Source organism: Symphalangus syndactylus, chromosome 13, assembly GCF_028878055.3.
Source record: "Symphalangus syndactylus isolate Jambi chromosome 13, NHGRI_mSymSyn1-v2.1_pri, whole genome shotgun sequence".
Taxonomy (NCBI): domain Eukaryota; kingdom Metazoa; phylum Chordata; class Mammalia; order Primates; family Hylobatidae; genus Symphalangus; species Symphalangus syndactylus.
The window spans coordinates 43,348,576-43,376,247 of record NC_072435.2 but is presented as its reverse complement, the minus strand read 5'-3'; the positions used below and the strand labels follow the sequence as shown (position 1 = coordinate 43,376,247).

The 27,672-nt window shown below is 56.9% G+C and overlaps 2 protein-coding genes across 11 annotated transcripts; one reads left to right on the top strand and one right to left on the bottom strand.

The window, feature by feature from the left end:
* The first annotated feature begins 4,051 nt into the window (after positions 1-4,051).
* NR2F6 (nuclear receptor subfamily 2 group F member 6) lies at positions 4,052-18,642 on the top strand. Of its 2 annotated transcripts, XM_055239321.1 has the most exons (5): positions 4,607-4,787; positions 4,869-5,028; positions 9,221-9,315; positions 14,512-15,078; positions 17,903-18,642. In XM_055239321.1, the coding sequence occupies exons 1-5, from the start codon at positions 4,751-4,753 to the stop codon at positions 18,175-18,177; spliced, it is 1,134 nt and encodes a 377-aa protein (XP_055095296.1). In that variant the 5' UTR covers positions 4,607-4,750; the 3' UTR covers positions 18,178-18,642. The 2 variants fall into 2 exon arrangements, with proteins under 2 accessions (XP_055095295.1, XP_055095296.1); XM_055239320.1 differs by having other exon boundaries at positions 4,052-5,028.
* A 3,181-nt stretch (positions 18,643-21,823) lies between these two features.
* Positions 21,824-24,852, bottom strand: OCEL1 (occludin/ELL domain containing 1). Of its 9 annotated transcripts, none has more exons than XM_055239327.2 (8): positions 24,717-24,830; positions 24,166-24,342; positions 23,836-24,041; positions 23,040-23,205; positions 22,904-22,933; positions 22,736-22,789; positions 22,128-22,240; positions 21,824-22,034 (listed from the first exon to the last, which is right to left on the bottom strand). In XM_055239327.2, the coding sequence occupies exons 1-8, from the start codon at positions 24,783-24,785 to the stop codon at positions 21,917-21,919; spliced, it is 933 nt and encodes a 310-aa protein (XP_055095302.1). In that variant the 5' UTR covers positions 24,786-24,830; the 3' UTR covers positions 21,824-21,916. The 9 variants fall into 9 exon arrangements, with proteins under 9 accessions (XP_055095302.1, XP_063472517.1, XP_055095305.1 ...); XM_063616447.1 differs by having other exon boundaries at positions 24,680-24,814; XM_055239330.2 differs by having other exon boundaries at positions 21,824-22,407.
* Between the last annotated feature and the right edge of the window lie 2,820 nt (positions 24,853-27,672).

Below are 27,672 nucleotides of genomic sequence, written 5' to 3'. Positions count from 1 at the left end.
CAAAAATTAGCTGGGTGTGGTGGTGTGTGCTGTAGTCCCAGCTACTCAGGAGGCTGAAGCAGGATAATTGCTTGAATTTGGGAGGCAGACGTTGCAGTGAGCTGAGATCAAGCCACGGCACTCCAGTTTGGGTGACAGAATAATACCTTTTCTCAAAAAAACAAAACAGGGCCGGGCACGGTGGCTCATGCCTGTAATCCCAGCATTTTGGGAGGCCAAGGTGGGCAGATCATGAGGTCAGAAGATAGAGGCCAACATGGTGAAACCCCAACTGTACTAAAAATACAAAAATTTGCTGGGCGTGGTGGTGCGTGCCTGTAATCCCAGCTACTCGGGAGGCTGGGGCAGGAGAATCACTTGAACCAGGGAGTTGGAGGTTGCAGTGAGCCAAGGTTGTGCCATTGCACTCCAGCCTGGTGACAGAGCAAGACTCCGTCTCAAAAAACAACAACGACAACAACCACAACAACAAAAAACAGGCTGGGTGCAGTGGCTCATGCCTGTAATCCCAGCACTTTGGGAGGCCGAGGCAGGGAGGATCACCTGAGGTCAGGAGCTTGAGACCAGCTTGGCCAACATGGTGAAACCCCCGTCTCTACTAAAAATACAAAAATTAGCTGGCTGTGGTGGCGCATGCCTGTAATCCCAGCTACTTGGGAGGCTGAGGCAGGATAATTGCTTGAACCTGAGAGGCGGGGGTTGCAGTGAACCGAGATCTCGCCAACAACAAGATAGTGCCCAGGCAACAAGAGCAAAACTCTGTCTCTAAATAAATAAATAAAACACAAAACAAAACAAAAAGGAGGATGCCTATATTCCAGAAGGGAGACTGAAGCTGGAATGGTTCCGTTTCAGGGTGTGGATGAAGAGTTGCCACTAAGTCAAAGCTAAGGTCAAGGGTTTCTGGACTCCATGTGGTCAAGCTTGCCTGTAATCCCAGTGTCTCAGGAGGCTGAGGGAGGAGGACTGCTTGAGCCCAGGGGTTTAAGACCAGCCTAGGCAAAATAGAAGAGTCTGTCTCAAAAATAAATAAATAAAATAAGGTAAAGGGTTTCTGGGTGGGGGACAGGCATAGCAAAAGTAACAGTCTGGGACTCCGGGGGCGTTGTACTTCAAGAGAAACTCAGAATGAATGCCAATGGTGGCCAGTTCCAGCTTTCTCCTGGGGGCCCAGGAGCTGTGGGAAGTGTCAGCTTAATAGCAGGCAATGGATTAGCATGTCATTTGCATAAGTCACATCTCCCTGCCCCTCCACACCAGGACCGGCTGAGTCCGGGAAAGGGGAGCTTGGAACGACCCAGCAAGGCTTGGATTAGTGGCCAGCTGTCCCCCTTCAGGGCGGCAGCTGAAACCCGAAGGGGATTAGAAAGGCTTTCATTCCCAGCCTTGGGGGCGGGTGCTCCAAGGCCTCACCTGTGCAGGTGTGTTCACCGCCTCTCCCAGGGCAGGACCACGCCAGCCTGAGGTCAGCGCCAGTCAGCAGCCTGGACTTGAATCCAGTCAACCTGACCCCAGAAACAGAACAACAAGTGTGGTGGGGAGCACAGTCCCCTCCAGTGAGGGCTGGGGCTAGTGACCTTCCGACCCACACACTGTCCCTGGACTTGGGCCAACTTTGAAGAAAGCAGGGAAATGGAGGCAGACCACCTTGCTCGTGTTGGGGTGGGGCAGAGAAGCTGAATTTCTTCCCTGTACCCCGCCGAGCCCCAGAGTCTAAGACCTAACTGAGTTTCCAGTCCCACCAGGTTGCCCATGGAGGGGCAAAGGGAGCCAAGGTCACATGTGGGGGGGCGGAGACAGGTTCCCAGGCTGCCCCAGCAGGATCTGGCCATTCCCACGGGTGACCCCTCGGCAGATGGGCCTAGGCCCCTTTGTCCCCGGTTTGTGACCGCCGCAAGGTCAAATGTTACTGCGGGGCCGCGGGCAGGGGTCAGGGAGGCGGGGTAGAGCCTCGATCCACCCCCAGGCGGGCCCCAGGGGGCAGAGGGGTGGCCAGGCTACTGGGAGGGGGTGGGGCAGCCTTTGGGACTGGAACTACTGGAGTTTCTGGGATCTGCGATGGCCTTTCTTCCCCCATCTCCCACCCAGCTCTCAGCCCCCTTGCAAGACTTGTCTCCCTCAAACCTAGTTCTCTGCTCCCTCCCCTTCACAATCCCCCATTCCTTGAGTCTTCTCTCCCTCTTCTTCTTTTTTTTTTTTTTTGAGACAGGGTCTTGCTCAGGCTGGAGTGGAGTGACGTGATTATAACCCACTGCGGCCTTGAACACCTGGGCTCAAGACGGGTCTCACTTTATTGCCCCGGCTGGTCTTGAACTCCTGGCCTCAAGAGATCCTTCTGACTCGGCCTCCCAAAGTGCTGGGATTGCAGGCGTGAGCCATAGCACCTGTCTCTCATTTAAATCTCTTTTCAATCCCTTCTCTGAGACCCCCACCCCAGTGCTCCCCACCAAAGATCCTAGCAGGTCCAGGCAAGGGGCCTAGGATCCCTGTCCTCACCCCAAATTACCAGTCACATTCCCATGCAGCCTCAGAACCAAAGGGTCTTCTCGGCCCACCCACGCCTTCCTCTCTTCCAGCAGGGATTACATCAGGCTGTGGGCAGAACCCGACTCTAGACCTACGGGAAGTCCTTGCTCATGTCTAATCCTAGTCCTTCCTGCTTTTTGTATTTACTAACGCCTCCTCCTCCACCTCGCAGGCAGCCAGAACGTCCCTGGAGCAGGTTGAGAGGCCCAGGGTTGGGTGTGCCTGGCTCTCCCAGAACCTCAGTTTCTTTTTAAGTGTTGCAAGATCTCTAAGCATCTTTCCCCCTACTCCAGGGAGGGCAATTCTTCAAGTCTCATCAGGGCTCTGGGAGGCAGAGGAGGAGGTGCGCAGAAGGCACTGTCCTGGCGGGAGCTCTCAGAGGCCCAGCTGCACGCTCTGGTGTCCAGCTCTGGGCTCAGAGCGGGGTGGGACCACAGTCTGGGTGGCTGGGGCTGTAAGACTCCGAGGTGAAAGGTCACTCCTGGAAGGGCTTGTCCAGCCGGTTAAAGGTTAACTTGCCCAGAGCCAGAGGCTCAAGCTTCCCCAGCTCGCCAGCCCGGGCCTCGCATACAAAGGGTGCTTAATAAATGCTGGTCGGGCGGGCCCCAGCCCCGGTACTGGGGGATGGGGTGAGTTGGAGGTGGCGGCAGCTGCGAGGCTCCAGGGCGCCTGGAAGAGACATCTGCAGTCCAGCCGGCCGCCAGGCCAAGCCCTTTCTGCAAAGCACAGAAAGAAAAGGAAATTAAAAGGGAAAAGGGGCAGGCCACCAGACAGGGCATGCCTGTCGCCTCCAGCCGCGCGGGGCGGGTGGGCGCCCTGCCCCCGGAGGCCAGAAATTCTGCAGAGGGGCCCCCTGACCTCGCGGCCCCGGCCAGCCGGTCTCAGACCACAACATCCCTTCCCCCTGGAGATTCCGGGCACCAGGTGTTAACCCGAGCGGAGAAAGGGTGGGGCGGGGGTCAGACGCGGCGACTTTCTGGAAGAGGAAGCAAACACAATCTACGGTGTGTGTGTGTGTGTGTGTGTGTCTCGCGCGCGCGTGTGTCTTGCGCAGGGGCGTACCCCCCCGGGTGCCACTGGCCCCCCACCATTGCTTTGCCGGGAACGGTGGGGTGGGGGGAGGTTCCGAGGGGCGCCTCGAAGGTGATCGAGCGACCCAACGTCCAAGGCCAGAGGTGGAGGGGAGGGCCTTGGAGAGACATATTGGCGAGACTCAAGGAAGGGCAGAGGGCAGGCGCGGCTGAGGCTCCCGCCGCGGCCCGGCAGGGGTTAAGGCCGGAGCCGGGCGAGGGCGGGGGTGCGGGGGGGAGGGGCAGAGGGAGACGGGGGAGGGTCAGGCCCCGCGGCCCCGTGCTCGGCCCCAGTCCCTCCCGCCGGCCCGTTCGCCCGGCGCCGCGCGCGGCCACCCATGCCCTTATAAGGGCGGCCGTCGCCGGGGCAACGAGCGCCCGCCCCCAGCCCGCGGCGCGCGCCCCTGCCCCCGCCCCCGCCCCCCGCCCGCCCCGCGAATGGAACGCTGTGTGTCAAACCGGCCGCAGCGCGAGGCCGGCGCGCGGGGTCGGTGGCGGTGGCGGCGGCGAGAGCGAGGCTTGGGCCCAGGCGCAGGCCCAGGCCAGGCGGGAGCGGCCGCAGCAGGGGCGGCAGCTGCAGAGGCGCCGGCCCAGCGGCCCTGCAGGCCCGGAGCGGCAGCCGCGGGCGCCGGAGGACCCAGGGGGCGCGGCGACCAGCCCCGGCGCGCACCCGCCGCCCCTCCCCCCCCGCCACGGGCGGCCGCGCAACTTGCGGCCAAACTTTCCCCCCGGCCTCCCGCGCTCGGATGGCGGCCCGCTGAGTTGGCCGCAGCTCCCGGGCGAGCGGCGGCCAGGCCAGAGGACGCCCCCTGCGCGGCTCAGGCCAGGCCATGGCCCGCGCGCCCCCGCCGGGGCCCCAGGGCGGCGGGACGCGAGTCCTCGGGGCCCCCGGCCCGCGCCTCTAGCGCTCCCCTCCCGGCCCCGGGCCCGGCCCCGCGCACGCGTGGGAAAGTTGGCCTGGAACCGGCCCGACCAGTTCCGCCCGGGCGCGCGGACCGGCCGCAGGAAGTTGCTGCAAAACTTTTTTGGGGGGTGCAGCCCGTGCCCCCCGCGCGCCGGGGCCGAATGCGTGCCGCGTAGGGTCCCCCGGGCCGAGAGGGGTGCCCGGAGGGAAGAGCGCGGAGGGGGCGCCCCGGCCCCGCTGCGCTGGGGCTATGGCCATGGTGACCGGCGGCTGGGGCGGCCCCGGCGGCGACACGAACGGCGTGGACAAGGCGGGCGGCTATCCGCGCGCGGCCGAGGACGACTCGGCCTCGCCCCCCGGTGCCGCCAGCGACGCCGAGCCGGGCGACGAGGAGCGGCCGGGGCTGCAGGTGGACTGCGTGGTGTGCGGGGACAAGTCGAGCGGCAAGCATTACGGTGTCTTCACCTGCGAGGGCTGCAAGAGCTTTTTCAAGCGGAGCATCCGCCGCAACCTCAGCTACACCTGCCGGTGAGCCCCCCATCCGCGCGCCGCTGCCGTGCACCCTGCCCCGACCTGGGGCGGGCCTCTGACCTGCTCGGTCACCTTGGGCCTGGCGCTGACCTTCCCTGGGCCTCCACTGCCCCCTCTGAGATAGGGGCACAGCACCCGCCTCGCGCATTCCATGGCTGGGATTGTGTATACAGTCGGCGCTACTTCGTTGCAGGTTCCCCTCCACCATCAGGTGGTCCCTGGAGGCTTTTGCCCCAGTTACTTGCTCCTCCTTTCCCCCGCATTTTCTGTGGGGAGGGGTCATCTCCACGCTGGGGTGGGGGTAGGGGTGCTGTCAGGGGTGGCAACCCAACCCCAGGGCACCCATTCTCGGGGATCCCGGCGCGCGGGATGCCCTCGAGGGAATCGAACGTGGAACTTGGACCGTGGAGCTCGCAGCGTCCAGGGGCCATTGTCTGCGGCCGCGCGGATCGATACGGCGCGCCCTTGGGGTCAAATATCACTTCCAAAGTCGCTGTGGCTACGAAGGCGGCAGACGGAGGGAGGCTGGGGTGGCACGGGGCGGCCTCCTTCTCGTGAGGGGCCCATCAGTGGGGGTGGGGGTGGGAGCTGGGCTTGCCCATCTCGGGGAACCCCTCTGGGCTCACTCTGGGCCTTGGGTCACCGGAAATCGCCACTGGAAGGCCGGCAGGGCCACCGGAATTGACTGAAACGTCCCCCTCCCCCAGGGGTGGGTGCAGACCTGGGGCTCCTGGAAAAATCCCTTAAACTTTGGGTGTCTCTGAGACAGGCAGGGAGTGAAACGTTTCCGAGCAGGAGCCCTGGGCTGTCCCAGGTCGGAGACCTCTCTGGCAGGGCGTGGCCTTGCTAGCTGTTCTGGCGGAAGGTCCCCAGGGAAAGCGATCGGGGTTGTCCAGCCCGGGAGTTCTTTTCTCACCGTTCCCGGGTGAGCATCCGATCTGTCCGTTTGTAAGCCCCTACTCTGCACCCCAGGAACATGCAGGGTCTTTGTAGAGCCGGTCTAGACGGTCTCATTTCCCAGCTGCACAAAACAGAGGCCCAAAGGTCCAGAGAGAGGTCCTGGTGCCTGCTTTGCGTTGGACATGGAGGGACCCTGCCCGAGTTGGGGGCACTGTGGGGGAACTGTGGGGCTAGGGTGGGGATCGCTGAGTTCGGATCGGGGTGTCCCCAGGGAGAACGGCTGATGGAAGGCTTGTTGGCTGAGGCCACCAAATAGGGCCCCAGGTACCGAGGGTGGAGTTTGGCCCCAGGTCCCGGGTCAGGGCCGGCCTGGTGTGGCCATGTGTGGCAGAGCTGCCTTGCTCCCTCCTCCAGCACAAAGTGGGCCACTAGACTTTGGCCTCATTCTTGCTGCTGGAAAACCGCCTGCTCTCTGGTCATGTCTTTAGGGAGGGTAAGGGAGGGGGGCTCAGGCAGTTTTGGGGTCCCAGGGGCTTCCTGAGGATGGGGTCAGGGAGCACCAATTTCGGGTCGGGGCGGGGGGCCTTGCTTGGAGCTGGCAGGTTTGCGCTGTGTGAGTTGTGTGACCTGGTGAAGTCACCATTCCATTCTGAGCTTCAAATGGATTTAGCAGGGTCTCGCTGGGGCCCAGCCTGGGTGGTTTGATGCCAGCCCCTCCAGAGAGACCCCAGCTCCAAGTCTAGCTCCTGAGAAGCCCCCAGTCTGGCGGAGACACAGTGAGACAGATTCCCCAAGCCTGTGGGATCTGGGGTCCCAGGGAGAGAGCAGAGGCTCTGCCTGGAGGTCAGAGAGGGCTGTCTGGAGGAGGCTAGGGGACATGAGCCTTGAAGCATGGAGTTGGCAGGTGGAAGAAAGGCCACAGGGGCATGCCAGAATGTGGTCCAGACAAAACATTTAGTGGCAGACTGGGGGAGCTGTGCTGTAAGAGGGGACTGCAGCCATGGGAGAAGTCAGAGCTAGGTGGGCGTGAAATGCTGGCTGAGGGTAATGGGGAGCCATAGAGGGTGTGTGAGCAGGGGAGGGCTCTGATCAAATTGGACTGGAGGCCAGAAGCCCAGGGAGGAAGCTGAGTTGGGCCATGGGGTTGGGCAAAAAAGTTTGCACTCTTTAGGTGGGATAACAGGAAGAACTTAACTGTTTCCTTCCTTGGAGGGATGGATCTGTCCCAATTGCACAGCTGGGGAAGTTGAGACTGAAGGTTCAGGGCCTTCCCTGAGGTCAGGGCCCCCTGAGCTGGGCCTCTGCCTGCCTGCAGGGCTGCCCCAGGCCAGGCCGTTTCCACCCGGCTGCCCTGGATCCTCCCACCACCCAGCCGCTGGGCTTTGTTCTGGTTCTGCCTGAGCTCCCTCTGCCCTAGTGGGGCCTCTTCCCAGGGGCTCAGCTGCTGGTGCTGCAGGACCCAGGCAGTGGCGGAGGGGGGTGGGGGGGAGTGGGCGCAGATCCTCAGCTTTCCTAAGTTGGGTTCTCTGGCTGGGGTCTGGGTCTTGACACTGTCCCCCGTGAAACCCCTCTGACCCAGTCCATCCCATATAGGGCAATATCTGGCCTCCCATTTTCAGATGAGGAAACCGAGGCTCAGTGGGGCAGTCACCACCTGAGGGGCAGGGCTGGCTGGGTATCTGCAGCTGAGATTCGTCTGTTTCTTTTCTGTTTTGTTTTGTTTTGTTTTGTTTTTGAGACGGAGTTTCACTCTTGTTGCCCAGGCTGGAGTGCAGTGGCGTAATCTCGACTCAGTGCAACCTCTGCCTCCCGGGTTCAAGAGGTTCTCCTGCCTCAGCCTCCCAAATAGCTGGGATTACAGGCATGCGCCACCACGCCCGGCTAATTTTGTATTTTTAGTAGAGACAGGTTTTCTCTGTGTTGTTCAGGCTGGTCTCAAACTCCCAACCTCAGGTGATCTGCCCGCCTCGGCCTCCTAAAGTGCTAGGATTACAGGCATAAGCCACTGCACCCAGCCTTTTTTTTTTTCTTTTTTTTTTTGAGACAGAGTCTTACTCTGTCGCCCTGGCTGGAATGCAGTGGGTCAGTCTTGGCTCACGGCAACCTCCATCTCCCTAGTTAAAGCGATTCTCCTTTCTCAGCCTCCCAAGTAGCTGGAATTACAGGCATGCGCCACCACGCCCAGCTCATTTTTGTATTTTTAGTAGAGACGAGGTTTCACCATATTGGCCAGGCTGGTCTTGAACTGACCTCAGGTGATCCACCCTCCCCCGCCTCCCAAAGTGCTGGGATTACAGGCGTGAGCCACTGCAGAGATGCATCTGTTTAATTCCCTTAAGTGATGGTTCTACTCTGTGACTGTCTCTGTGTGTCTCCTGGGTGTCCAGCTGGAACCCCAGGGGTAGTTGCTCCAGGCCCAGGCCTTGGAGAGCCCCCAGCTCCTGGTGGCAAGAGACCAGGTGAGTCCAAGGGCAGGGGCCAAGGGGAGAAGGTTCTGGGGACATTCGAAGAATAAGGCCTGGACCTTCCTGCTTGGGGCTGACCCAGGACGGGGAGCTCACCACCTCTCAGGGTGGGGCCACCTGTCTCATCCCTGCAAGAGGCAGCGGCATTCACTGAGGGCTGACCAGAAAAATCTCCGGCTTGCACAGGGGTTGGGTGGTCCTCTCAGAAGATCGTAGGTGTGGGGCCTTCAGGGCAGAGGACCGGAGTGACTTTGTTTACCTACTCATTCCTTGGTGTGGGCATTGTGTGGGTGATAATGCTGGGGCCCCACAATGCTATGACCCCATAGACCACTAGCCCCTGGCCTGACTTCTAGTTAATTCACAAAGTCCAGCTCTCTGACCATGTCCTCTCTGCCTTCACATCATTTTGGGGACAATGACCCTGCTCAGCCTGACAGTGACCAAATAAAATGAAACCCTTTAGACCTCCATATTTGTGTATTTCAACCCTTTTGCTCTGGCTGTACCCTCTCTCTGGGATCACCCCTCCATTCACCTGGAGAACTCTTATTCATCCTTCAAAACCCACACCAATGTGCCCTCCCTGGGGTGCTCATCTGCTTTTCCACAGATTCCTCTTCATCCATCGCCACTCATCCAGGTTATCTTGTCGGGTTTGCAGACCTGCAAGCTGAGCTCCTGTACCCCTTTGGGGCTACCTCCCCAGTCTAGAGGGCCCCTACTAGTATTTCTGAGGGGCAGCCTCCAAAGGTGGCTCATAGGCTGGTTCGGGGAGGAGGATATGGGGGTCTCAGGGAGCCCTGGCTTCTGTGTGCCCCCAGGTCCAACCGTGACTGCCAGATCGACCAGCACCACCGGAACCAGTGCCAGTACTGCCGTCTCAAGAAGTGCTTCCGGGTGGGCATGAGGAAGGAGGGTGAGTACGTGCTGGGGATGATCACAGCCGCTGGAGCTGGGGTGAACAAACAGTTTCTTCCTCCCCTTTCCCCCCCTTTCACAGGGGCCTGGGTGCCTCACGGGGTGGGGGCCGGTGCCCGCTAACCTCATTACCACTGATCCCTTGATCCCATGGGCTGCAGTCTGGCCCTAGGTTGGAGGAATCCAATTAGGATCCATGGCCCCCTGGTTGCTGCCGTGGAGCTGAAGAGGCCAGGGACACCCCACAAGGGACTTTCCCCATCCCCGTTCTCTTGCAGGAGCTGCCTTCCCCAATTACCCGCAACTCCAGCCTCAGAGGCCAGTTCCCTGGCCCTGACACCTTGGCGACCTCTTGTCTGCTAGTGTGGCCACAGCTTTCTGAACAAGGATTTTTTTTTTTTTTTTATTTGATTTGCTTCTCCTCCACCCTTCACCCATGCTTTTTGTTTGCCCAAGGCAGGAACTCTGCCCGATTAAGGCAAAGGGCAGCTTACCCTTTCTCCTGACCCCGGGCGCTAGGAGCAAGAGTGAGGCCCAGCTGTCTCTGCTGAGGGAACCTGGGTAGACGGGCGTATTCTGGGCCGCTGGGCCTAGAACTCTGCTAAAGCCCCTTAGAATTCAAGTAGAACCCAGAGATTTCCACATGGATTTCTGGGGTTCAGGAATAGAATCTAGCCTATTGGATGAGATCTCCTGTGCTGGGTTTCAGGTTCCTCTGGGGACTGTGTCGTGGGCCAGGCTGGCAGTTCTTTCTAGTGTCTAACCTGAGCCTCTCCTGCTTTGAAGTTTTTTTTCCTTTTTTTTTATTTTTATTTTTCTGAGACGGAGTCTCGCTCTGTCCCCCAGGCTGGAGTGCAGTGGTGTGATCTCGGCTCACTGCAAGCTCCACCTCCTGGTTTCACGCCATTCTCCTGCCTCAGCCTCCCAAGTAGCTGGGACTACAGGCGCCCACCACCACGCCCGGCTAATTTTTTGTATTTTTAGTAGAGATAGGGTTTCACCGTGTTAGCCAGGATAGTCTCGATCTCCTGACCTTCTGATCTGCCCGCCTTATTTTCTTTATTTATTTTTATTTTTATTTTTTGAGATGGAGTCACGCTCTGTCTTCCAGGCTGGAGTGCAGTGGTGTGATCTCAGCTCACTGCAGCCTCCACCTCCCGGGTTCAATTGTCTTGCCTCTGCCTCCCGAGTAGCTGGGACTACAGATACGGGCCAACACGCCCAGCTAATTTTTTTTTTCTTTTTTGAGGCGGAGTCTTGCTCTGTCGCCCAGGCTGGAGTGCAGTGGCACGATCTCAGCTCACTGCAGGCTCCGCCCCCTGGGTTCACGCCATTCTCCTGCCTCAGCCTCCCAAGTAGCTGGGACTACAGGCGCCCGCCACCCCGCCACCTCGCCCGGCTAATTTTTTGTATTTTTAGTAGAGATGGGGTTTCACCATGTTAGCCAGGATGGTCTCGATCTCCTGACCTCGTGATCCACCCGCCTCGGCCTCCCAAAGTGCTGGGATTACAGGCGTGAGCCACTGTGCCCGGCACGCCCAGCTAATTTTTGTATTTTGTTTTGTTTTGTTTTTGAGACAGAGTCTTAGTCTGTTGCCTGGCTGGCGTGCTGTGGCGTGATCTTGGCTCACTGCAACCTCTGACTCCCTGGTTCAAGCGATTCTCCTGCCTCAGCCTCCTGAGTAGCTGGGGTTACAGGCACACGCCACCAGGCCCAGCTAATTTTTGTATTTTTAATAGAGATGGAGTTTCACTATGTTGGCCAGGATGGTCTCGATCTCATGATCTCGTGATCTGCCCGCCTCGGCCTCCCAAAGTGTTGGGATTACAGGCGTGAGTCACTGCGCCCGGCCTAATTTTTGTATTTTTAATAGAGATGGTGTTTCACCATGTTGGCCAGGCTGGAGTTTCCAACTCCTGACCCCAGGTGATCCGCTCGCCTCAGCCTCCCAAAGTGCTCGGATTATAGGCATGAGCCACCCCACCCGGCTGCTTTTTTTATTTTCTAGAGACAGAGTCCCACTATGTTGCCCAGGCTGGTCTCGAACCCCTAGCTTTAAGTGATCCTCCTCCCAAACTACTGGGATTACAGGAATGAGCCACCATACTTGGCCTAAAGCTGTGTTTTTTGGTCTGGGCCTTGGTGGGAGAAGCTGAGAGAGGCAGCTGAGGGGCTTTCTTTTTTTTTTTTTTGAGACGGAGTCTCGCTCTGTCGCCCAGGCTGGAGTGCAGTGGTGCAATCTCAGCTCACTGCAAGCTCCGCCTCCCGGGTTCACGCCATTCTCCTGCCTCAGCCTCTCTGAGTAGCTGGGACTACAGGCGCCTGCCACCACGCCCAGCTAATTTTTTTGTATTTTTAGTAGAGACGGGGTTTCACCGTGGTCTCGATCTCCTGACCTCGTGATCCGCCCGCCTCGGACTCTCAAAGTGCTGGGATTACAAGCGTGAGCCGCCGCGCCCGGCCTGGGGGGACTTTCTTTTAAAACTGATCACTCCCTGTGGCCCTTTTAAGTTTGGGGGTAACTTTCTTGTCCCTGCCCCCATAACATGGATTTTGCCTCTACTTGTCTATTTTACCTAAAATCCTCATATATCTCAAGTCATGGCCTCGGAGCAAACAGCCTCGCCAGAAGTCTCCAAAAGCCTCGGGTGGAAATATTTATGATTATAGCTCATGCTTTAAGCACAGTCCTGCCTCAGGGCCTTTGCACGGGCTGCTCCCTCTGCCTGGAGTGCACTTTTTCCAGGTCCGTACATGGCTCCCTCCCTAACGTTGCCTTCAAGGTTTGCTCAAACATCACCTCCTCAGGGAAGCCCTCCTGATCTCCCTGTATTTGACACCACCTGCCTTGTTCTGTAATTTGCTTACGCCCAGAATGTCCATTCCCTGGGGGCAGGTATTTTTGTCTGTCTTGTTCCCCAGCACCTAGACCCGGGCTTGGTACACAGTAGGTGTTCAATAAATGGTCCTTGGCTTGAATTACCATGTAATTACCTTTACTATGTGGCAGGCATTATTTTAAGTTATATAGATTTTCATTTAATTCAGTGATTGGTGACATCATCATTTTTTGAGACGGGGTCTCACTCTGTCACCCAGGCTGGAGTGCAGTGGTGCGAACATAGCTCACTGCAGCCTTAAACTCCTGGGTTGAAGTGATTCTCCCACCTCAGCCTCCTGAGTAGCTGAGATTACAGGTGTTCGCTACCATGCTGGGCTAATTTCTTAATTTTTTGTAGAGACGGGGTCTCGCTATGTTGCCCAGGCTGGTCTCGAACTCCTGGGCTCAAGCGATCTTCCTGCTTCAGCCTCGCAAAGTGCTGGGCTTGCAAATGGGAGCCACTGTGTGCATTTTACAGATGAGGAAACTGAGGCATACAGCAGATTGGTGAGGCCATTTGTCAGAGAGCAACAGAGTTGTGATTGGGATTTGAACCTCCACAGTCTGGGCTGAAGAGCTGGGGAAGGGTTTGGGGAAGAGTGAACAGAAAGTGCAAAGGCCAGCGGGGCGCGGGGGCTCACACCTGTAATCCCAGCACTTTGGGAGGCCAAGGCGGGCGGATTGCGAGGTCAGGAGATTGAGACCATCCTGGCCAACATGGTGAAACCCCGTCTCTACTAAAAATACAAAAAATTAGCCGGGCATGGTGGCAGGTGCCTCTAATCCCAGCTACTTGGGAGGCTGAGGCAGGAGAATCACTCGAATCCCAGAGTCGGAGGCTGCAGTGAGCTGAGATTGTGCCACTGCACTCCAGCCTGGTGACAGAGCAGAACTCCATATCAAAGAGAGAGAGAGGGAGAGAGGGAGACAGAGAGAGACGAAGAAAGGAAAGGAAAGAAGGAAGGGAGGGAGGGAAAAAAGAAAAAGTTCAAAGGCCCTGGGGTGGGAATGTGGCCATGTGAAGGAGTGGTGGTTGCTCACAACCCAGTGAACAAAGGGGGAAGAAGCTCCCTGGAGGACCGCGGAACCACATTTGGGCCCCGTCCACCTATCCCCATTTGACAGTTGACTCAGACTCAGAGACCCCTTGGAGCGGGCTTCAACCCATGTCCTGGCTTCTCCGCTCAGCTCTGTTCGTCCCCGGCTTCTGCCCGCCTTCCTCTCTGGTGTTTGCTCTACACAGAGTTGACCTGGAGTTCACGGAGGTGATGAGATGGGGCATGCCAGCTCATTAAAGCTCATTAATTAGTCTGCTGGCAACCAGCCCAGTCAGCCCTGCCATCCTGCCCACCCTGGCACAAGCCAGGCAGGCACATGGCCAACCGTCTTCCTCTTCGTGCCTCAGTTTCCCTTTTCTCACCCACCTGGTCACTCCAGACATGTGCCCAAGCCAGCAGCAGGGCCTTCCCGCTTCATAAGCAAGGCTACTGATGGCGGCTGTTTACTGAGGACTTATGACGGCCCCCCCCGGGAACCCCTCCCTACTGTAGGTCCCCCCAACCCTTCTCTGCACTGTAGCCTCTGCAGGGACCCAGACCGGCCTTCAGGGGTCACCATCTGGTGGGGAGGAGGATGGAAGGTAGAGAAATGATCCCTGTTCCATAGGAGAGAACCAGTGCTGGGTGGGTATTGATTTCTTGCTTTGGGGAGGACCAAGCTGGCCAGGGTCCCCAAGTCCTCCATGGCCCATCCTCAGCTCTGGGAACCCCATGACTAACAGATGGAGGCTCCAAAAGGTTTATTAGATGCTCCTCCTTGTCCCGGGAGCTGGGGGTGGGGGGGTGGTGGCTGGACCTGGACAGGGACTCCTGGACTCTGACTTTCTAACCAGCCTGGCGCCCATGGGGTGGGGTTGGGCATTCTGGGATAGGCTGGGCCTGGGGGCTTTGGAGGGGAGGGCCTGAGTGACCCCTTGATGACTTTTGTCTCCCCCGTTATTCTCCCTACTTTTCCTGCCTTGTCCTTCCCTACCTGCCCCCCCGCCCCATGTCTCTATGGGCACCTACTTGGCCCCTCATTCCTTCCCCCTTCTTCCGGCCCTCTCCTCTCTATACCCCTCGCTCCCCTTCCTGTCTCTCCAATCTCCACTCCTCCCGGCCTCCTGTGCCCCGCCCTCCCCTCCCCCGTCTCCTGTCCCTCCCCCGTCTCCTGTCCCTCCCCCGTCTCCTGTCCCTCCCCCGTTTCCTGCTGCCCGCCCCCCCCTCCCGCCTCCCCTCCCACCCCCATGTCCCTCCTGTCCCCGCCTCCCGCAGCGGTGCAGCGCGGCCGCATCCCGCACTCGCTGCCTGGCGCCGTGGCCGCCTCCTCGGGCAGCCCCCCGGGCTCGGCGCTGGCGGCAGTGGCGAGCGGCGGAGACCTCTTCCCGGGGCAGCCGGTGTCCGAACTGATCGCGCAGCTGCTGCGTGCTGAGCCCTACCCTGCGGCGGCCGGACGCTTCGGCGCAGGGGGCGGCGCGGCGGGCGCGGTGCTGGGCATCGACAACGTGTGCGAGCTGGCAGCGCGGCTGCTCTTCAGCACCGTGGAGTGGGCGCGCCACGCGCCCTTCTTCCCCGAGCTGCCGGTGGCCGACCAGGTGGCGCTGCTGCGCCTGAGCTGGAGCGAGCTCTTCGTGCTGAACGCGGCGCAGGCGGCGCTGCCCCTGCACACGGCGCCGCTACTGGCCGCCGCCGGTCTCCACGCCGCGCCCATGGCCGCCGAGCGCGCGGTGGCCTTCATGGACCAGGTGCGCGCCTTCCAGGAGCAGGTGGACAAGCTGGGCCGCCTGCAGGTCGACTCGGCTGAGTACGGCTGCCTCAAGGCCATCGCGCTCTTCACGCCCGGTGAGCCACGCTCCGAAGGGGGCCGCGGGATGGGGGGACCCAAGGGAGGTTAGGAGGGCAGCCTGGACCCAGACACCGGCCCCCATAGCGCCCCGCTCGCTCCCTAGGCCTGGCGCCCTGCACGCGCCGTGAGTGAACGCTCATGGGTGGCTGTAGAGGAGTGATGTAAGCAGTGTGACACTGTGACACCCCCACTCTGTGATCCCAAGACTCTTGGAGAACTCTGAACCCCAGACGCCAGACCCAAGGCTGAGCAGGACCAGGGCCCACACCCCAGACCCCTCTTCCTGTTCCCAGGCTCCCTGAGACCCCTACTCCCTCGCCAAAGGGCTCTTCACGCTCAGTGAGCACTGATAAGCACAAGGTTGGGGGGACAGGGGAGGGAAAGTCCTGACCCCCTGGTTCTGGGCCCCTCAGGTCCCCACTGGGCTCCCAGGGCAACCTCCAGGTAGCCAGGGTTGTAGGGATCTGGGTAGGGGCGTGGCTCGGAGGCCCCTCCCATTGAGGGGCGGGGCAGCCCCAGAACCTTCTTAATCATCAACTATCTAGCAGTGGTAGCCCATCGTATTCCAGCGACTGGCAATGCAGCCAGGTTTTTTTTTTTTTTTTCCACCACTTTATTTTTTTATTTGTATTTCTATTTTTTGAGACAGGGTCTCACCCTGTCACCCAGGGCTCAAGCAATCCTCCCTCCCACCTCAGCCTCTTGAGTAGCTGGGACCACAGGCGTGCACCACCATTCCTGGCTAATTTTTTTAAAAAAGTTTTCTGTAGAGACGTGATCTCACCATGTTGCCTAGGCTGGTCTTGAGCTCCTGGGCGCAACCAGTCCTGCCTCAGCCACCCAAAGTGCTAGGATTACAGGCATAAGCCACCATGCCTTTAGACAAAGATCTCTCCAGCCTGTCTCCTGGGAGTTCTTTAACCGCTGGAAGCCTCTAGATCCCATCAGAGGTATCTTTGGGGCTAGGAACCAGATCCAGGCTACTCTGGGAGGTGGCTTTCATTTGATAAATATGGTTTTGGGCCTGCAAGGTGGCTCAGGCCTGTAATCACCGCACTTTGGGAAGCAGAGTTGGGAAAACCACTTGAGCCCAGGAGTTCGAGGCTCCAGTGAGCTCTGATTTTCCCACTGCACTCGAGCCTGTGCAACAGTGAGACCGCGTCTCAAAAATCAATAAATATGGCTTTATTTATTGTTTTCCCAGAAGATTTCTTTTTTCTTTGAGATGGAGTCTCACTCTGTCACCCAGGCTGGAGTGCAGTAGCACGATCTCGGCTCACTGCAACCTCCGCCTCCCTGGTTCAAGCTATTCTTCTGCCTCAGCCTCCTGAGTAGCTGGGATTACAGGTGCGCATCACCACGCCCGGCTAATTTTTCTATTTTTAGTAGAGACAGGGTTTCATCACGTTGGTCAAGCTGATCTGGAACTCCTGACCTCCTGATCCGCCCGCCTCAGCCTCCCAAAGTGCTGGGATTACAGGCGTGAGCCACCGCGCCCGGCCTTCCCAGATTTCTTCTTGGTTTCCCGTCTTCTTGGGTCTCTCTCTCGAGGCTGCCACATTCTCTCACACTGCAGGACCTTCTGGGCTCTGTCTTCCTTGTCAAATTGCCTTCCCAGCCCCACCTTCCCTGCAAGCTTCCTTAGAACCTATCTCCTTGGGCAGGCTGGTGGCCCTGTAATCCCAGCGCTTTGGGAGGCCGAGGTGGAGAGATTGCTTGAGGTCAGGAGTCCAAGACCAGCCTGGACAACACAGCAAAACCCGTCTCTGCTAAAAATACAAAAATTAGCTAGGCGTGGTGGAGTGTGCCTGTAAATGCCAGCTACTTGTGAGGCTGAGGCAGGAGAATCACTTGAACCCAGAGGCTGAGGTTGCAGTGAGATCGTGCCACTGCACTTCAGCCTGGGCAACAGTGTGAAACTCCATCTTAAAGAAAAAAAAAAATTAGAACCTGTCTCCCTGCAAAAGGCATGAGTTGGGCACCAGCCACCCTTGAAACATCACTGCCTGCACCCCTGTGTCACTGGTTAGATGAGAACACCTCACTATCTCTGGAGGATTGACACTGTCTTAGATAGTCCTCTTTGCATCCCAGGGTCCCATCACCCCCTTCCTGTCTCCTGTTTTGTTCTGTTTTGTTTGAGACAGGGTCTTATTACTGTGTCACCCAGGCTGTGCCATGATCATGGATCACTGTAGCCTCAAACTCCTGGGCTCAAGAGATCCTCCCACCTCAGCCTCCTGAGGAGCTGGGACTACAGGCATGTGCCATCACACCGGACTAATTTTTATTTTTTATTTGAGACAGGGTCTCCCTCTGTTGCCCAGGCTGGAGTGCAGTGGCACGATCTCGGCTCACTGCAACCTCCGCCTCCCAGGCTCAAGCGATCCTCCCATTAGCCTTCCGAGTAGCTGGAACTACAGGCATGCACTACTGTGCCCGGCTAATTATTCTTTTTTTAGTAGAGACGGAGTTTCATCATGTTGGCCAGGCTGGTCTTGAACTCCTGACCTCAAGTGATCCACCTGCCTCAGCCTCCCAAAGTGCTGGGATTACAGGTGTGAGCTACTGTGCCCAGCCCCAGCTAATTTGTTTTAGTAGAGAAGGGATTATACTATGTTGCCCCGGCTGGTCTCAAATCCTGGCCTTAAATGATGCTCCTGCCTTGGCCTCCCAAAGTGCTGGGACTGTGGCCGTGAGCCATCATGCCCGGCCTCCTGTTCTTATCCACAGTGGCGAGTGGTGTCCCCTAGTCACCCCTGTGGGCTCTGTGTTCTCTGGCTGCCTCCCACCCTGTCTGACTTGCCTTTGTCCCCCTAGACGCCTGTGGCCTCTCAGACCCAGCCCACGTGGAGAGCCTGCAGGAGAAGGCACAGGTGGCCCTCACCGAGTATGTGCGGGCGCAGTACCCGTCCCAGCCCCAGCGCTTTGGGCGCCTGCTGCTGCGGCTCCCCGCTCTGCGCGCGGTCCCTGCCTCCCTCATCTCCCAGCTGTTCTTCATGCGCTTGGTGGGGAAGACGCCCATTGAGACACTGATCAGAGACATGCTGCTGTCGGGGAGTACCTTCAACTGGCCCTACGGCTCGGGCCAGTGACCACGACGGGGCCACGTGTGCTGTGGCCAGGCCTGCAGACAGACCTCAAGGGACAGGGAATGCTGAGGCCTCGAGGGGCCTCCCGGGGCCCAGGACTCTGGCTTCTCTCCTCAGACTTCTATTTTTTAAAGACTGTGAAATGTTTGTCTTTTCTGTTTTTTAAATGATCATGAAACCAAAAAGAGACTGATCATCCAGGCCTCAGCCTCATCCTCCCCAGGACCCCTGGCCAGGATGGAGGGTCCAATCCTAGGACAGCCTTGTCCCTCAGCACCCCAAGCATGAACTTGTGGGATGGTGGGGTTGGCTTCCCTGGCATGATGGACAAAGGCCTGGCGTCGGCCAGAGGGGCTGCTCCAGTGGGCAGGGGTAGCTAGCGTGTGCCAGGCAGATCCTCTGGACACGTAATCTATGTCAGACACTACATGATGACTCAAGGCCAATAATAAAGACATTTCCTACCTGCACAGCCTCCCTGGTTTTTATTTTTGAGACGGAGTCTTACTTTGTCACCCAGGCTGGAGTGCAGTGGTGCGATCTTGGCTCACTGCAACCTCTGCCTCACAGGTTCAAGTGATTCTCCTGCCTCAGCCTCCCCAGTAGCTGGAACTATAGGCACCCACCAGGTGCTAATTTTATTAGCATGCCCAGCTAATTTTATTTTGGTAGAGTTGGGGTTTCACCATGTTGACCAGGTTGGTCTCGAACTCCTGACCTCAGGTGATGCACCTGAGGCTTCCAAAAGTGCAGGGATTATAAGCGTGAGCCACTGCGCCTAGCCTCACTTATTTTCTTTGGTCAACCCTTAATCTTTTTTTTTTTTTTTTTTTTTTGAGATAGAGTTTCGCTCTTTCACTTGGGCTGGAGTGCAGTGGTGCAATCTTGGCTCACTGCAACCTCTGCCTCCCGAGTTCAAGCAATTCTCCTGCCTCAGCCTCCTGAGTAGTTGGGATTACAGGTGCGCACCACCACGTTCAGCTGATTTTTGTACTTTAGTTAACTAGAGATGGGGTTTTGCCATGTTGGTCAGGCTGGTCTCGAACTCCTGACAGGTGATCCACCTGCTTTGGCCTCCCAAAGTGGTGTGATTATAGGCATGAGCCGCCAGGCCCTTAATCTTGTTTGGGCTCCAATGTCCTTGGGAGAAACGTCTGGGGCCAGTCCTGTCACATGATGTTAGGCGAGCCAATCAGAGACCACCATTCCCTGGGCCACAGCGACTGGTTTATGGAGGGCCTGGGATGCCAAACTAGCCAGTGAGATTCCACGGTGGGATTTGGAACTGGGAGAATCTAATTAAAGCAGAGCCAAGGATGGAAGATCAATTTCCCAAGATGCTTTTGGAGCCCCTGGATCAAGCCATACCTGAAACCCTTGGGTGTTTTAAGTTCTATGAATTCAGTTTTCCCCCTTTTGTGCCTGAGTCAATCTGACTTCAATTTTTTTTCTCATATGGAACTAAAAATCTGTTTCAGAGATTGACGTTTGGGAGGTAGGGACCTACAAGGCCAAGACTTTGAAATGTGGGCGTCACTGGGCTGATACGGAATCGTGGGGTACCAGGGACTCTCCCGTCCCAGCCTTGGGAGTCTGTGGCACAGCTCTGTGGTGAGAAAGGCACCTGTGGAATTTAGCACCAGAGCTGTAGGGGGGCAGAGAGAAAAGGCCCGAATGATGGTGGGGGTGGCACCTCTCACTGATGTCCTGCCAAGCAGAGGCAAGCCCTCCATCAAAGATGCCCTTCTGTAGCCAGGCGTGGTGGCAGGAGCCTGTAATCCCAGCTACTTGGGAGGCTGAGGCACGAGAATCACTTGAACCTGGAAGGCGGAGGTTGCAGTGAGCTGAGATCACACCACTACACTCCAGTCTGGGTAACAGAGGGAGGCTGTCTCAAAAAAGAAAAAGAAAAAAAGATGCCCTCCTGAAAACAGCAAGGGAGGAAGTCAAGTCTGTCACGCTGCCTGCTGGGCCAGTGCTCAGCTCTTAAGCAGCCCGTTTGCCAAAATGCTCCCTAGTCGCCCCATATCCATCTTGAAGAAAGCCTTGGAAGACGAGAGATTAGGCCCCTCCTGTGGAGTCAGTGAGGGTCTCTCGTGGGCACGTTCCCAGAAGGGAACTGAGGCAGGGGCGGGATGGAGAAGACACCAGGTTCTCACTGAAGGCTGCACTGGGTTTTGCATTAGGTCAGGGACTCTCCATGGTGTCCTGTGAGCGAGTGGGTCCATGTCTACTCCAGTCAAACTGGACAGCAAGGTCTCATTTATCCAATGCACAGGACATCTGAGGGTTCAGTGAGACCATGGTGTCTGTCCTGCTGTTTGGCCCCAGGCCAGAGATCTGGATGTCTGTCCGAGGCCTGACTGCTGAACAACTACTTTTCCTACAAAACCCTACCCACATGGGCCTTCCTGCAAGAGATCTTGAGCCTCCCTGGCTATTAAGACGCTGCTGTGCAGCCTTCTTTTACCGGACTCAAGGCTATCTTCCCCAGACCAGGGCCTTCTTGAGGACAATAGTGGTGGCTCAGTGGTTGACACTGTCTCCTCTGCATGTAGTTGGTCTTCCTGTTTGCTTCTTTCCCCTGTGGCTCCCTTGGGAGACTAAGACTCAGAGGACAGCTTCTGGTCTGCTGTTACATAGCCCCCACAGGGAGACTGGCCCCACCTGTGCCCCACCCATCACAACCAGGGCCTGGGATGGGTTGGACACCGGAAGACCCTCCCCCCAGGCCACGCATATGGACCGTGCCCACACACTGGGGTCAGTTGCTGTCCTGAAGTGCCCAGGGAGACACAGAGAATGGAGGAATCCAGCTGGACGTGGTGGCTCATGCCTGTAGTCCCCGCACTTTGGGAGGAGGTGGTAGGCGGATCACTTAAGGTCACAAGTTTGACACCAGCCTGGCCAACATGGTGAAACCCTGTGTCTACTAAAAATACAAAAATTAGCTGGGCGCAGTGGCAGGTGCCTGTAATCTCAGCTACTCTGGAGGCTGAGGCAGCAGAATCACTTGAGCCTGGGAGGCAGAGGTTGCTGTGAGCCGAGATGGTACCACTGCACTCCAGCCTGGGCGACAGAATAAGACAATGACTCAAAAAAAAAAAAGGAGGAATCCATTTGTCTGGGGTGCATTCATGGCCTCTTGCAGGGCTCCCAGGCTGAGCCCACTCCCTTTAGGTGGACCCCAGCATGGCATCCCTTGGATCTTCCAGAAGGCTGCCCTACCAAGACTGGCGTCCTCTAGCGATCTTGTCCCCATTACTAGACCCACAGAAACTCTTGGTCCCAGCCAGGCACAGTGGCTCACACCTGTAATCCCAGCACTTTCAGAGGCTGAGGTGGGCGGATCGCTTGAGGTCAGGAGTTCCAGTCCAGCCTGGCCAACATGGTGAAACCCCGTCTCTACTAAAAATATGAAAATTAGTTGGACGTGGTGGCAGGTGTCTGTAATCCCAGCTACTCGGGAGGCTGAGGCAGGAGAATCACTTGAACCTGGGAGGCGGAGGTTGCAGTGAGCCGAGATCGTGTCACTGCACTCCAGCCTGGGTGACAGAGTGAGACACAGTCTCAAACAAAAACAAAAACAAAAAACAACTTTTTGTGTGACAACTGAGTGAAATCAGAAGTGTTAAGTAATTATACTCAGTAGGTGTCTAATACATGTTTATTTCACCGGGATGGAGAGCAGGCCCTACTTCCAGGGAACAGGTTGAGATCTGGAGTCCCTATAGGGTCAGAGCTAGAGGACCCAGAGGAGGAAGTCCTGGAAGGCCTTCCTGGAGGAGGGGCTGTCAGAGTTGAGTCCAAACTGAAGAGGCATTTGCAATCCAGGAGAAAGCGACCCCTGGTAGGCGGAACTGCAAGAGGAAAGGCTGAGAGATACCAAGAAATGCAAGGGACCTGCATCCCCGTGCATCCCTCTGCCCATCTGCAGGGGCACTTAGAAGTACACAGAGCCCTCGCTGTCTCCTTGGTCATCGAATTTCTGGATCTGAGTCTTGAGATGCCTCAGTTTACCCTTCAGGTAGTGGCAGCGAGCCTGCTTGTCCAGGAAGCCAGGATCCTAGGCAGGGCGAGACCCAGAAGTCTTTGCAGCAGTCTGCCCTGTGGCCTTCAAGCTGCTCAACTCTCTGCCTTTCATTCTCCGAGCCTCAATTTTCTCTCCTTGAAACTGGGCACAGGCAACCCGGTGAGGCAGGCGAGGTGGCTCATGCCTGTAATCCCAGCAGTCTGGGAGGCAGAATTGGGCGGATCACTTGAGGTAAGGAGTTTGAGACCCGCCTGGCCAACATGGTGAAAACCCCGTCTCTACTAAAAATACAAAAATTTGCCAGGCATGGTGGTGGGCGCCTGTGATCCTAGCTGAGGCAGGAGAACTGCTTGAACCCGGGAGGCTGAGGTTGCAGTGAGCTGAGATCATACCACTGCACTCCAGCCTGGGCGACAGAGCGAGATTCTGTCTCAAAAGAAAAAAAAAAAAAAAGAAACTGGGCACAGGCACCCCAGCCTCACAGAAGTCTCAGGGCTGCAAGACCAAGCTGTGGGATGCAAGACTCACCGTTCGCTTTGTCTCAAACTCCCTCCAAACCCGGGCTGCAACTTGGGCCTCCTTCTGCAAGGGGAGGAGTAGAAAGGGGGTTTAGGGAGAGTTGAACTTAAGGAGGGATGGGGAAACTGAGGCTCAGACAGACTAAATGCCCATCTAGTGGGAACTTCAAGGGCTGACCTTAGCCATGTGTCGCGGCGCCCAGCCAACCTAGAGGAGAAAGAGTCCCGGAAATCTGGACCCAGTGGGTGTCCCAGAGGCTTGGGTCGGGCCACTCAGAAGGGCTGCGGGGCAGGGCTTTCTCCCCAGTGCTGACCTGGCTTTGGGGTGGGGGCAGGGAGCTCAGCAGGGCCTCCAGCTGCCTGAGCTTTGCCTGTGCACACCCCACCTCGTGCTGGAGCTCCAAGAACTCTCCATACTGGTCCTGGAACACTGCAGCATAGCAGCTCCGTTCCCTCTCACTGCTCACCGGTGGGTACTTACTACCAGGTTGAAGAGGGTCAGAATGTGAGTGTAAAGAACCCCACTCTTTTCCCCAGTCAGTGTAATTTGCTTTTCTTTGTCCATGCTGGGCCCCTACTAGAAACATTCCTTTTCTCTCCCTCTTTTATTATTATTTTTTGAGATAGAGTCTTGCTCTGTTGTCCAGGCTGGAGTGCAGTGTAGCGATCTCAGCTCACTGCAACCTCCACCTCCCAGGTTCAAGCAATTCTCCCACCTCAGCCTCTTCAGTAGCTGGGATTACAGGCATGTGCCACCATATCCAGCTAATTTTTGTATTGTTAGTAGAGATGGGGTTTCACAGTGTTGGCCGGGCTGGTCTCGAACTCCTGACCTCAGGTGATCCGCCTGCCTCAGCCTCCCAAAGTGCTGGGATTACAGGCGTGAGCCACCGCGCCTGGCCTATTTATTTATTTATTTTCAGAGACGGGATCTCACTGTGTTGCCTAGGCTGGAGTGCAGTGGCTTATTCACAGGGGCGGTCCCACTACTGATCAGCAAGGGATCCTTTTCTTTCTACTCTTTGGTAAACTCTTATTCAACTATCAAAGCCCCAGCCTCAGTGCCCTCTCCTGATCCCAGGCATGAAGAATCACATGGGGGACACTCACAGCTCATAGTCGGGCACAGGGTGGGGCCTAGGCTTATGCCCCTTAGGGATGGCTCCAATAGGCTTCTTGGTGCCCAGGAGGGCCTGGGAGAGCAACTCATCCTCAAACACAATCTTCTTGGTCTTTGCCTTGTGGGGTCCCGGCTGGGGCTGGCACGGAGGGCGGGGGGCGCTGGTTTTGAGGCCTCGGGGCGCCAGTCCCTGTAGCTGCCACAGGAATCGTGGTCTGGAGTTAAATCGGGGTGTCGGGAAACCGGAGTCCCTCAAACTAGGGGGACTAAATCTTTTGCCTAGAGGCCCGGCCTGGGGACCCTCTCCCAGTCAGGCTCACCGGGGGCCCAGGCCCAGGCGGGTGAGTCTGCAGGTGCCCCCGGGAGCCGCGAGTCTCTGGGGGCTCCCGGGTGGGCATTGGCCTCCGGGAGAAGCAGCTCGGGGGTTTCCGGGCTGATGGGCGGGTCCTGCGGGGGGCGTCGTGTCCCGCGCGCGGCGGGGGTGGTCTGCGGGCGGCCTGTGGGTGGACACGCGGAGAGGACACGCCTGGAGACGCGCACGGAGAAAGGACGCGCGGGGAGCCCGGCCGGAATGTGGCCGACTGTCACCCCGCGGGAGCAGAGTTCCCCAGCATGACCGCTATTTGCATAGACGCACGCGATTGGTCCGCAGCGACCTCCAGACCCCGCCCACGACTGCGTAACCCAAAGAGTGCTACGTAAATCACTCTGACGTCGCCGCGCAGCCTGAGACCTGCTCGAGTTAACCCCCGCGCTGCCGGAGCCTCGCCCTCTAGGGCGCGCGGAGCCCACGGACGACCGCGCCCGAGGAGCTCCTCGGGACCTCCGCCCCACCTGCAAGGCCGTCCGGCTCGCTACCGCCCCGGGTCACCTGTCCCAGCGTCTGGAGCTCCGAGCCTGGGTCAGCTGTCGGAGAGGCACTTCCGTCCCGGTAGTGCATTTACTGCAGGATGGACCCGACTGGCGGGGTCGCTCAGCAGGGCTGGGGGCGGGGTCTCACGAAAGGGGGCTGGGCCTGACGGCCTGGGGGCGGGGCTGACCGGGCTGGGCGTGGCCACACACCTTCGAAACATGGTCGACTCCGACGTCGACCCTCAAGTTTGTCTGAAAAAACGGGATGGTTTTGCAAATTTAAACTTACTTATTTTTTCAGCAATTATATGAAAAAAAAATTTTTAACAAGAGTCTCGCTTGCCCAGGCTGGAATGCAGTGTCGTGATCTCGGCTCACTGCAGCCTCCGCCTCCCGGGTTCAAGCGGTTCTCCTGCCTCAGGCTCCCGAGTAGCTGGGACTACATGCGCACACCTCCACGCCCAGCTAATTTTTTGCTGTTGTTGTTTGTATTTTTAGTAGAGACGGGGTTTCGCCACATTGGCCAGGCTGGTCTCAAACTCCTGACGTCAAGTGATCCGTCCGCCTCGGCCTCCCAGAGTGCTGGGATTACAGGTGTGAGCCACCGCGCCCGCCCGGGGTTTCGTCATTTTAGCCAGGCTGGTCTTGAAAAGCTTCCTGGACTCAAGCAATCCGCTTGCCTCGGCCTCCCAAAGTGCTGGATTACAGGCATGAGCCACCGCACCCGCCCCTTTCTTTCTTTTTCTTTTATTTCTTTTAAGGGCGAGCAGCTGGTGTTAGATAGCATCTTTACTGAACAGTACTGTTCCTGGCAGAGCAGAGCTAACTTGTAGACAGTGTGCCCAAAATCGGCCTTTTTTTTTTTTTATATAGAGTCAGGCTGTGTTGCCCAGGCTGGAGGGCATGGTCATGGCTCACTGTGGCCTCGACCTCCTTCCTAGCTTCAATTGATCCTCCCACCTCAGCCTCCCAAGTAGCTGGAACCACAGGTGACACAACGCCCCCATAATTTTTGTATTTTTTGTAGAGACGGGATCTCGCTGTGTTGCCCGGGCTGGTCTTGAACTCCTGAGTTCCAGCAATCCACCTGCCTCAGCCTCCCACAGTGCTGGGATTACAGGTGTGATCCCATAATCGTGCTTGGCATTTTTTTTTTTTTTTTTTGAGAGGAAATGTCCTTACGGGTCCAGGCTGTTTTCCAACTCCTGGACTCAAGTGATCCTCCTGCCTCAGCCTCCTGTCTGGGATGTGTGTATTTTACATTTGGAACATACTGCCAAGTTACTCCTTAGTGAGATTGTACCACTTATGCTCCAAGAGATACAGGGGTTTTTCCACAACCTTAGCAGCACTGGCATTATAATGGATATAATGGATTCCCTCACCTGTACTTTCTTGTTTTTTTTTTTTTTTTTTTTTTTTTGAGACGGAGTCTCACTCTGCCTCCTAGGCTGGAGTGCAGTGGCGTGATCTCGGCTCACTGCAAGCTTCGCCTCCCGGGTTCACACCATTCTCCTGCCTCAGCCTCCCGAGTAGCTGGGACTACAGGCGCCCGCCACCACGCCCGGCTAAGTTTTTCTATTTTTTAGTAGAGACGGGGTTTCACCGTGTTAGCCAGGCTGGTCTCGAACTCCTGACCTCGTGATCCGCCCGCCTCGGCCTCCCAGAGTGCTGGGATTACAGGCGTGAGCCACCGCGCCTGGCCCCTCACCTGTACTTTCAAAGTTGAAAATATTGCCCACTAAGGCCAGGCGCAGTGGCTCACGCCTGTAATCCTAGCACTTTGAGAGGCCGAGGCGGGCGGATCACGAGGTCAGGAGTTTGAGACCAGCCTGGCCAACATAGTGAAACCCCATCTCTACTAAAAATATAAAAAATTAGCCGGGTGTGATGGCGGGCGCCTGTAATCCCAGCTACTTGGGAGGCTGAGGCAGGAGAATGGCTTGAACCTGGGAGGCAGAGGTTGCAGTGAGCCAAGATTGCGCCAGTGCACTCCAGCCTGGGTGACAGTTGAGACACTGTCTCAAAAAAAGAAAAAAAAAAGGAAATATTGCCTACTATATGAGTGAAAAAAATTAGAGACTATTTCATAATTCTTTTCCTGTTACATCCTGCAAATGTTTTTTCTTGTTGATTTTTAGAAGTTCTTCAAATGTCAGCCGGGCAAGGTGGCTTATGCCTGTAATCCCAGCACTCTGGGAGGCCGAGGTGGGTGGATCACTTGAGGTCAGGAGTTCAAGACCAGCCTGGCCAACATGGTGAAACCCCATCTCTACTAAAAATACAAAAATTAGCCAGGAGGCTGAGGCAGGAGATCACTTGAAACTGGGAGGCGGATGTTGCAGTGAGCCATGATTGTGCTGCTGTACCACTCCAGCCTGGGCGACTCCAAAAAAAGTTCTTCAAATGTCAAGAAAATTTGTTTAACCAGGCAGTGTATCTTTTTTTATTGCTGCTATAAATAGGATGCTTTAATACATTTTAAAGCTATATACATATATAGTATACAAGAAATGAATTTTTAAATATCTGTAAGTCTCTTGCTAGCTTAAGGAATTCTTTTATTGAAATATCTTTAGTCACATTGCTTGGGCCTATCATATATACGGTCATATCATCTGCAAATAATTTTGCCTTCTCATTTCTTATTTTTCAGTCTCATTTCTTTCTTTCTTCTTGTTTGTTTTACAGACGGGTTCTCACTCTGCTGCACAGGCTGGAGTGCAGTGGCACGATCATAGCTCACTGCAGCATTGAACTCCTGGGCTCAAGTGATCATTTGCCTCAGCCTCCTGAATAATGGGAACTATAGGCGCACACCACCACACCTGGATAATTTTTTTTTTTTTTAGACGGAGTCTTGCTCTGTCTCCCAGGCTGGAGTGCAGTGGTGTGATCTCGGCTCACTGCTACCTCTGCCTCCTGGGCCAAGCAATTCTCCTGGCTCAGCCTCTTGAGTAGCTGGGATTACAGGC

Excerpts from the sequence above, each read along its gene's own strand:
- NR2F6 (XM_055239320.1), top strand. The coding sequence starts at position 4,751 with ATGGCCATGGTGACCGGCGGCTGGGGCGGCCCCGGCGGCGACACGAAC. Across the intron at positions 5,029-9,220 it reads AACCTCAGCTACACCTGCCG|GTCCAACCGTGACTGCCAGA; the intron begins GTGAGCCCCCCA and ends GTGTGCCCCCAG. Across the intron at positions 9,316-14,511 it reads GGTGGGCATGAGGAAGGAGG|CGGTGCAGCGCGGCCGCATC; the intron begins GTGAGTACGTGC and ends CGCCTCCCGCAG.
- OCEL1 (XM_055239327.2), bottom strand. The coding sequence starts at position 24,785 with ATGCACTACCGGGACGGAAGTGCCTCTCCGACAGCTGACCCAGGCTCG. Across the intron at positions 24,343-24,716 it reads AGCTCCAGACGCTGGGACAG|GCCGCCCGCAGACCACCCCC; the intron begins GTGACCCGGGGC and ends GTCCACCCACAG. Across the intron at positions 23,206-23,835 it reads CCTGTGCCCGACTATGAGCT|TAAGTACCCACCGGTGAGCA; the intron begins GTGAGTGTCCCC and ends TCAACCTGGTAG.